We start from the raw sequence: 10,512 nt of genomic DNA, 5'->3' as shown, positions 1-10,512 counted from the left end.
GTCCTAATATTGGATTTTGTGGTACTCGCCGATAGACTCACACATCCACACAAACACACACACACGCAAGCACACCCACACCCACGCACGTACGCACACACACACACACAGACACATGAACGCGCACACACACACACATATATATGTATTCATATATATATATATATATATATATATATATATATATATATATATATATATATATATATATATATAATACCGATAACCTAATGAAAAGGTGTCAGTAATTGTATCATGACACCCAATATTGAACATATTTGAGTTGCACATACTAATGGAAATGGATATACATTGTTAGTTTCCTCCTCTGGTAGCTTAGAAGGGCTAGATGGTGGCCACACTGCAATCTGGCTAGGTGGACTCTGTCTTTTCAAGGGAGAGAAGATTCAGATGAATGGACATGAAGGGGTCTGGCACGCAACAATGTATTGTCTTTTAGTCAGTTTATTGATGGAGCAGTGAGCAATATCTTAGTATGTGTGGATGTTCTGCTATGTAGTGCGGTGGGTGTGCTGTGTTTCTTAAAGGTTTAAAAGATGGCCAAAGGTTTAATAAGGAGACAAAATAAAAATATACAATTTTTATACCTTTTATTGTGGGAAAATATCACAACCAACAAACTTTGTATCTATGACTTGATTCCTGGTAGTGACAGGTACTGATGGTATGACCTGCATGACAACTCCAGATGGATGACGAAGTAAGGTCTTGTTAATGTACACCAAGAGCACCACTAAATACTCTGACAAGTACCTGCCAGACGGACATCAAAGGGATAACGGTCTCCCTGCTGCCCATCTTCAGAACATGTCACCATCATCACCTCCATCTAGAGGTGCAACTCCAATGGACAGACACTTTCCAGACTAGGTCCAAGATCTCTTATCAATTTCAACTTCAACATTTCACTCCAGTGAATGCTCTCCTCCTACAAGTCCGTAACACAGAAAATGTCACACACTACAACAACACAACAGTCCAAAGTTTCTTCTCACACAGAGTGATGGGAAGGCCCCAGGACTGTTGCCAGTGATTGTGGTGCTGCAACTTTCCAGTCAGTAAAACTTGAGGTAACAGTTGTTCTTGTTGTTATTATTCCATACTTGTCAAACTTCCATTTCTGAGCCAAAACAGTGTGATACTTAGTCTCATACATCCATAATTTATGGAATTCTTATACAAGAGTGTTTATTCTAATTATAAAATAACACCCTCTTCAATGTAAGCTATTATGTGCAGCCAGATTCCACTGTGCAGTGACCATATGTACCTCCTTTGCTATTATACATACATGCCAAAAGGCCTTCTCCCCCTTATGCCAAGCCAAGCATACACCCACCCTAAAACCTTGGTAAAAGATGGTGTCAAAATCACTGCTTCCAGTGTTACAAATATATCTGATAAAGAGTTCTGTCTTGAAATATTGCCAAAATAAGGACAATATCATCTGGTGTCATCCATTTGTAGATAAAGATGCCACACAACAGTAGCCAAACTTTGGAATCCAGCTGTACAGTGGTCTTATAACAACTGATAAATAAAATTACCTCACCCTTGAAATTCACCTTGTTAAGATGTGCACTTTTTGGGAATAAGGCATTAATGACATGTATAAAAGTTTTTTAAATACTCATCACTATATATTAATGAACTACAACAACTCTTATCACATACAGATGTAGTTACCTTTCCTTGTCATAAAAAAGAATAGAAAGTAGGATATATTGAGAGAACTTCAGCAATTTAAACTATTCCTGGTTTAAACAACATCATCAAACCCACAAGGAAGTAAACTTGCAATTCTCCTTATACTTTTAGCAGAGTCAGTACTTCTGCTCTGCATTGCACTTGGCCTCCTGAGTATTAATGATGAACCAAAAATTCCAATTACATTCAATTTAGATTATATAGAGTTAGGTACAATTGTAAATAATTTTCCAATTTTCTTTAAACAAAGTAAAACTGGGGATCTATGGGCAAGCAACATATATCTAACAAAATATACTTTTTTGTGACAATTTTGGTGATGAGGTTTTTTACTCTTAAAAAGAAAAGAAAAACTGTAAACTGTTATGTTCATTCAGAATGCTGAATACTGTTTTTGATTAGAATAGTGAAAATATACAATATAATAGTGATAAAAATATACAAAGCCTCATTATTGCACCATGGCAAGTATAAATATTAACCCATTTATTTTAAGCCCCATCCACATAAGCAGTGCTTGCATACACAAGTTAGAAATTCATTGTGTGATAGATTCTACCTTCATCCATAATAAAACAAATTTCTCACTTGTGTCTACAGGCACTGCATGCTCATGTGGATAGAGCTCGAGGGAGTATATACATTTATTATTTTCAATTTATTTATTTATTTTTCTTCCTCCAGGCAAAAATTTGATAATTTACTCAGTTGTGGGATGAAATTAGGACAAAAAGGGATTCTTAATAGATAAAGAACCCCTCCACCCCCTAAACCTGTCCTTTTGTCCTAAGTTCACCCATGAACTAAGTAACATCATCTGGTCTTAGCCTGAACAAATACCTATGAAGTACATCAACTTAAGGAAAGAATTACTTTCTAAAATAACAAAAATACATGATGTACTCTTTGTCCTACACATACAGACATACACATGCACACATACACACACACAAAGCATCCACAAGTTTTGAAAACAATAACAACACTTATTTTCAACAACATCACCACATATAAAGACAAAAACGAGTAATAAAATTCAGGGAATCTGCTGGTATTTGCAATAAAAAGTACATCGTCTATGGATAATTCATCCCTTAACCAGAATATCTTCAGTTACAAGCACTCCATATTGGTGACAAATCTGTTAACTTGCATATATCCTTTTCCACCTAGACCACAGCACAAAAACAAGTTATTCTAAACACCCTTTTCTTTCTTAGACAATAGCTTTCATGTTAACTTAAAACACTCCAGTTTGAAATATATCACCTCTACTGATGGCTGTTGTCGGCTTTCTCAGGAGACTCCGAGGCTGAAAAAATACTGTAGGCTACTTTTTCTCCTACACAGGAGATGGACACATTAACACACACACACACCAACTTCATACACATTAATTACTATTCAATGCCCTTCCTATCTCAGCACCTCCTAAAATCAACCCGTACTAAAGACATGAATGCATCAGTATCTACATACATAATACTAAGGGCTTTTTTCCCCTTTAAAGGGAGGTAGCCAAAGTCAAAAGGCATAATTCCACTCCCACCCATTTTATCCCCACCCACTCCACTCCCATTCACAAACCCATCAGTATCAGTATCCACCTAGTAAATTCCACTTGAAAACAGTTACAGCACTTTTTTATTTTCTTTTTAATGGGACTTGGCATAAAATACCATTACTGAACAGACAAGACTAATAAGCATTCAAACTGAACAAACTCTTCACACAAGACATTTGTTACAATATATGGTGGTCCAGGGAAATGGATGTCAAAAATAATGGTCTCCCTGCCACCTGCCTTCATATCCCATTGATACCTTCACCTCCATCTGGAAGTGTAGCTCCAAAGGGCGCTCTGTCTCCAGACCAATCTTAAAAGCTCTATCAACTTTGATTACCGTTTCTCAACATTCTCACATGAGGGGAGCTGACAATCGGTAACTGCTCCCCACCTCATGATAACAGGCAACAGACCCACAAAAAAGAAAAAGAAAAGAAAATCAATAAATAAATAATAAATAAATATATAAAAAAATAAATAAATAAATAAAGAAATAAAATAAAGAAATTAAAAAATTACATCAGTCTATTTCTTCTCAGATCTATGGGAAAGCCCAAAGCTCACTCTTTACTACAGTAGGTTTCCAGTCAGTGAAACCCAAGGCAATAATTATTATCATTATTCTCAATTCCCTATGAAATAGTAAGGAAACAAGTAAAACTCAAAAGATTAAATATTCTGCTGTACAGGTTTGACTAGTTTTTCCTCCATCTTCCCTTAAACAAAATGGCTTCATGCTATCCTTCTTTCCACCTTCCTACTTCATAAAAGAATACTAATAGCATATTTCAATCTATTTCATATAATATTTCAAGGTATTGTGCAATTATACCCTGAGCAACTTAATTCTTTTTCAACAGTCATATCATTTTGTTCTATAAATGTTGTCACATGAACCTGTAAAAAATATACAATATTGTCATAACCATCTTCAGCAAATACCCTCACCCTCTTTCCTTAAAAAGAGACAACAAACAATTCACTGCACAGCTGTTGACAGCCTTATACCACAGGTGCAGTCATGAGAAACCCTACAGTTCATAAAGATCATGAAAATATAGCCATTATGCTTAACACGCACACTTTTTCAATATTCAATCCCACAAGAGTCTGCTGTTACTTGTCCAAAATACAAAGAAGTCCTTCCCCAGGTGCCAAAGTGACATTCTTAAAGATAAGGTAACCCTCCTTATCATGGGATGACACTGCAACAGCTCCACCATAGTAAAGGTGAGATATATCCGCATCCAGCAGCTGTGGACTTAGATTAGAGATGACAGCATACTGGTGACGCCGTGGGTAGAAACGGTCAAGTACTACCAGGCCATCTCTTGCAATCCTCATCTGTATAAATACATACACAACACATATTAGCATTGGTTTGCCTAGGCATACTGATGACTATTTCTCATGGTCTCAGTTATGTTGTAAATAAAAGTGTATTCTTCATGAAACTAGATATAACCACCACAGAGTACTTTGTATTACACTGTCCTACATTCACTCTTTCTAGATAGCAACACAAAATTGATTGATTGAGCTACATAATCACTTCATTGAGTCACTTATAGGCTGAACTGGTGGCCACAGATCTCCTGGAAGAGAACTAAAGCATCCGAGTGATTCATCTGGAGATATGAATAAAATCTGTAGGTTAAAAAGATTATGTGTAATTATGTGTAATTATGTGTAATATCAGTTTCCATAACAAAGGTTCTTACCTTGTAATTTGTTGATTTTGTTGGGTGATAATCACCTTCATAGTTAAAGATCCCATTAACATATATTGGAACCTGTAAAATAAAATCAATTAAACCTCTCTACATAAAACTAACTTTTAAAATAAATCTAGATTTTGGTATACATGTATTATACAATGACCAACACATCTTTTGGTGAATAATATCCGAGACTAAGGTTCAGTGCTGCTAAACTATTAAAAAACAAGCATCTCACTTGGATAGACAAAGGGTAAAGTAGGTGGATAGGATAAATGATGTTATAAGAGCACACAGTGAGGATACTAAACAAGTCAAAATGTATGAATGACAGCTGCAGAGGAATGCATGGACAAAAAAATGACCTACTCCTTAAGAGGGATGCATTAGGGATGAAGAGTTATGCTGGAAAAGAGGTGAGGTGCAATTTTTGCATGGTTTAAGCAGAAAAAAGTAAAATGGATGCATATGACAGAAGCAAAAAGAGTGGGGAGGATTTTACTTTTATGACCATCCAACTTGCTTTGTGGGTGGTGGTTGATTGACTAGAGGAACATAACTAGAAAAGCACCTTTTCTTGCCGGAGTTTTATCATCTGCCTAACTGGTTCTATTGTGTGGTTGTGATTGTAGACATTGTTAAAATCCCATCCAGGACTAAGGCTTTTCCATGGATCTGTAGTGCTAAAGCCTGCAAATTTTTGGTCTGTCCACTGCATAATTGAAGTCCAGTTATGTGGCTGTAATATAAACCATAGGAATTAAAACCAATGTTAAATGACACTTTAACAGGAAAAAAATATATATTCATTCTAATTCCTAGATACATGAATAAATGAGTTACTCTGTAAAAAGATGTTCCCTTGCACCACCTAACTTCAAAGCAATTTCTTACCTCCACTTTCCCTTGCTTAGGGCCATGGAGGTTGATTTCATCTCCATAATGAACAGAGACAGTGCCAGGCAAAGTCAAGAGAAATATGGTAGCCCCAATGGAGCTATAGTGTTGTGCACCAGGACTCGAGTGGCCAGCAGCCAAAGTAGCAACATGCCAGTTGATCCATGGGAAAGACTGGTGGGCATCCCAAGCCACCACAGACTGGATCCGTTCTGGAAGCTTTTCAATGCCACTCATGTCCAGTGGGGCATCGATCAAGTCCACGATTGTGATGAGGCGATCCAGATGAGGGAATTCAAACTCACGCATCTTCTCCAAAAACCCTACAGGTACCTGAATCACATATATACATTATTTTCTATAATTCATCATATAAATGTACATAAACATTAAATCTAGTGAACAAACTATGAGGTAATACATTGCTCAATACAGTAGAAGCCCGATTTAACGAACTAATTCAGCCAAGGTCCAGTCCGCTAAAGTGAATTTTCCGTTAAATTGAGCGAGTGAGCGTTGGTGTAACAGTGTTGCCAGAGCAGATTGTAAAAATAATACGTACCTAAAAATTCCCTACTGTACACACACACACTTACAGTATATATATTATTGTAAGTGAATTATAGGCAGCACAATCGTGAATTGCAAACGAACAGCAATGTGCAGTACTTTGTTGCAACGTGTGTGTGTGTGTGTGTGTGTGTGTGTGTGTGTGTGTGTATTTACCTAGTTGTATTTACCTAGTTGTATTTTACGGGAAGGGGAGCTATGCTCGTGGGGTCCCGTCTTCATATCTCATTTTATCTAAACTATTTTTAAATTCATGTATTGTTTTTGCACACACCACTTTCTCATCTAACTTGTTCCAACTGTCTATTACTCTGTGAGGAAAGCTGTTCTTTTTCAAATCTCTTCTATAGCTGTCTTTTTTTATTTTCTTTCCGTGTCCTCTTGTATTTCTGTCATCCCATTTTATCAGATTCTCTCTATCAGTAATTTCTATGCCTTTCATGATTCTGTAAATAGCTATCAAATCTCCTCTCTCTCTTCTTTGCTCTAGTGTCTGTAGTTTAAGTTTTTGTAGTCTCTCTTCATATGATAGTTTTGAGAGTGTTGGTGCCAGTTTTGTAATTGCTCTTTGTATTCTTTCAAGTTTTTTTATACATTTTTTTGTACTTGGTGACCATATCGTTGCTGCATATTCCAATCTTGGTCTTATCAGGGTGATTAGGATTTTCCTCACCATTTCTTCATCCAGGTATGTAAATGCCACTTTGATTGTTCTTATTAAATTATAAGTTTCTCCAAAAATCTTATTTATATGTTTCTCAGGTGACATATTATTCATAACAATGACTCCCAGGTCCTTCTCATTTTCTACTTTTTTTATTCCTTCTTCTCCCAAATTATATGATCCTGTTATTCTGTTTTTGCTTTTTCCAAATTCCATTATACTACACTTTTTTGTATTGAACTCCATCTCCCACTTCCTACTCCATTCTTGTACTTTATTTAGATCTCTCTGTAGTGATTCACAATCTTCTTCAGTTTTCACTCTTTTCAGTAGTTTTGCATCATCTGCAAAGAAGCTCATATAGCTTTCAATTCCTTCATCCATATCATTAATATATATAGCAAACATTATTGGGGCCAGAACTGTTCCCTGCGGGACACCGCTTATTACTTCATTCCATTTTGAGTGCTGGTTTCTTATCACTACTCTCATTTTTCTTTCTTGCAAAAAGTCTTCCATCCAATTTAGTAATTTACCTTGTATTCCTCCTTCAGTTTCTAATTTCTTAAGCAACTTCTTATGTGGTACTTTGTCAAAAGCTTTTTTTAGGTCTAGAAATGCACAATCAGCCCATCCATCTCTTTCTTGTATTATATCTATTAGCCTTGAATAGAAACATATTAAATTGGTGACGCATGATCGTCCTTGTCTGAATCCAAATTGCCTTGGATTTAGTACGTTGTTTTTTTCCAAGTATTTTACCCATCTACTTTTGATAATTCTTTCACAAATTTTTGCTATTGTACTTGTTAGAGAGACTGGTCTATAGTTGGTAGGTTCTTCTTTATTTCCTCCTTTATATATAGGTACTATATTTGCTTTTTTCCAATCTTCTGGAACTTTTCCTTCTTTCAAGGAACTGCTTATTATGCTATGTATTTTGTCTGCCAGTTCATTCCTGCATTCTTTCAGAATCCAGTTTGCTATTTCATCTGGTCCATGCGATTTTCTGACATCAAGATTACTCAAGTGTGTCAATATTTCATTCTTTGTTACTTCTATTTCTTCCATAGGGGGGACTTTCTCTTTCCATTCAATCTCTTCAGGTTGTATGTTCTCCCTTGTAAACACTGATTTAAAATGTTTGTTCATAATTTCCGCCATTTCCATTTCCTCAGTGTATTCAACTCCCCTTGTCTTAATTTCTCCAAGTCTTGTTTGTTTTTCAGTTTATTGTTTACAAATCTGTAGAATAGTTTTGGTTGATCTTTACACTTTTCTATGACATCTTTTTCATATTTTCTCTTTTCCTCTCTGCACATTTGTACATATTCATTTCTATAACCAGTATATATTTTCCATTTTTCAGGTCTTCTGTCTTTTTTCCATCTGGTCCAGGCTTTGTCTCTTTTGTCTTTTAACTCCCTACAACTTTTGTTGTACCAGCATTTTACATATTCTTTTTCTTGTTTTTGTCTTGGGACATACTTTTCCACTCCTTTTTTGTAAATTTTTGTCAAAATATTCCATTTCTCTTCCACTGATGTTTCTTCTTTGTATATTTCTTCCCAGTTTTCTTGTTGAAAGAATTCTCTTATTTTATCAAAGTTTGTTTTTTCATACATCATTCTTCCTTTTCTATATTGTTCATTTCTTTTCATATATTTTTCTTCATTAAGTTCCAGTTCAATCAATATGTGGTCACTTTTACCTATTGGTGTTTTATATTCAATCTTGTCCACTATTCTAGGTTCAGATGTAATTATTAAGTCTAGCCTCGATGGTTCTTCTTCATTTCTATACCTAGTGTTCTCTTGTATCCATTGTGTCATTGTATGGTCAGTAACCATCTCGAGTAGAGCGTTTCCCCATGAGCCGTCTCCACTCTTTACTGTCATTTCTTCCCAGCAGATTTCTTTGCAATTAAAGTCGCCCATCATAACTATTCTTCCTCCGTCTTCCATTATTTTAGTTAATGCTATCTTTGTGTCCTCTAACATACTTTTATGTTCACTCTCCTCCCATGAGGCTGTTTTTGGAGGCACATAATTGATCACAAATTTTCTGCTCTTCTTATCTCTGTCTTCCACTTCTATCATAATCATCTCTACTGTATTCTTTCCATATATGACACCTTTCACGTTTATATCCTTCTTAGTCAGGAACATAACTCCACCCCCTTGCTTTTTCTCTCTGTTTCTAATCCAATAATTGTATGCATCATGTCCTACACTGTTGGGTGGTAGTGGGCCTTTTAATTTTGTTTCTACAATTCCCATTATGTCCGGTTCTTTTTCTTTCAAATAATCATTCAGTTCATTCAATCCTGTTATTAATCCATCTATATTTGTGTAAGACACTCTTAGTTTTCTGCCACTTCCATTGTGTTCTCTGTTTCCCTTATGTTTTTCTTTTGTATGTCGAACTTCCTTAGTTTCATGTTCACTACTCTCCAATAGAATCTCTCTTTCTCTGACTCCGTTCTGTTCTCGTTTTTTGCCTTAGCTTCAATTCTTTTCTGCTTTTCTTCCTCTCTTTCCTCTTTATTCATTTCTCTTTTTATCCATACCTTTTTATATTGTTCACTTGTTGCTAGTTTCCCTGTTTTGGATAAGATATTCTCTGCCGTTGTTTGTGACCTGAATTTAATCTTAATTGGTCTGGTCTTGTCTGTACTATACTTTCCGAGTCTAAATTTCTCTTCGATTTGTTTCATAATTTCTGGTTCATCTTCCTGAACTGATTCTAGTAATTGGCTTACTTTTTCATTTTCCTCTTTGATTCTTGTGGTTCTATCTGTGTTGTGTTTCTCTTCCATTCCTAATATAATTATACATTTCTTTTTGTCTGCTAAGTCTCTTACTATATTCTCCTTCTGTCTCATCACTTTAATAACTGAGTCTTCAGTATGTTCTTTCAATTGCTGTTTGACTATGTCAGTGAATGAAACCTTATTTCCTTCTTGGGTTTTCTTCCAATTTTTACTTTCTTTAGCTATTGTTTCTCTGTTTTCTTTATATTCTTCAATTCCTCATTCTCCTCCTTTACATTTCTTAACTGTCTTTTTAGGTCTTCTATTTCATCAGTTAAGTTTTTATTCGCCTTTTCTAGTTCTTCCAATCTTTCAATTCTTTGTAAAATGGTGTTCATATGACCTAACCTACGCTCCAAGTCCTCGATCACCTTATCAACCTTCTCCTCTAGTCTTGTCAGTCGGGGGGGGGTTGTGTCCCCCCCACCCCCTTTAAATCCCTTGAAAATATTCTCATCACTTTCTAATGTATTGCTCCTATCTATACTTCTAATCTTTACATTCCTATTAGACATGTCATCCTCCAGCTCGTCTTGCGGTCGCTTGTTTACTTTTC

The 10,512-nt window shown here is 35.7% G+C and overlaps 1 protein-coding gene across 2 annotated transcripts in view; it reads right to left on the bottom strand.

Annotated features, from left to right (window-relative positions):
• Positions 1 to 596: 596 nt before the first annotated feature.
• LOC143023847 (trehalose synthase/amylase TreS-like) overlaps positions 597 to 10,512 on the bottom strand; it is a 138,291-nt gene continuing 128,375 nt past the window's right edge. For both annotated transcript variants that reach the window (XM_076182492.1, XM_076182491.1), the window contains exons 2-5: positions 5,908 to 6,243; positions 5,585 to 5,752; positions 5,017 to 5,088; positions 597 to 4,639 (exon numbers count right to left, since the gene is read on the bottom strand). In XM_076182492.1, the coding sequence (XP_076038607.1) occupies positions 4,412 to 4,639; positions 5,017 to 5,088; positions 5,585 to 5,752; positions 5,908 to 6,219 (780 nt within the window). In that variant the 5' untranslated portion in view covers positions 6,220 to 6,243 and the 3' untranslated portion in view covers positions 597 to 4,411. The remainder of the gene's footprint in view (positions 4,640 to 5,016; positions 5,089 to 5,584; positions 5,753 to 5,907; positions 6,244 to 10,512) is intronic.

The sequence above is a fragment of the Oratosquilla oratoria genome, unplaced genomic scaffold, assembly GCF_046742065.1.
Source record: "Oratosquilla oratoria isolate Oo_2021 unplaced genomic scaffold, ASM4674206v1 SCAFFOLD66, whole genome shotgun sequence".
Classification (NCBI taxonomy): domain Eukaryota; kingdom Metazoa; phylum Arthropoda; class Malacostraca; order Stomatopoda; family Squillidae; genus Oratosquilla; species Oratosquilla oratoria.
The sequence above is the reverse complement of the archived record's forward strand: the minus strand, read 5'-3'. Positions and strand labels throughout refer to the sequence as shown.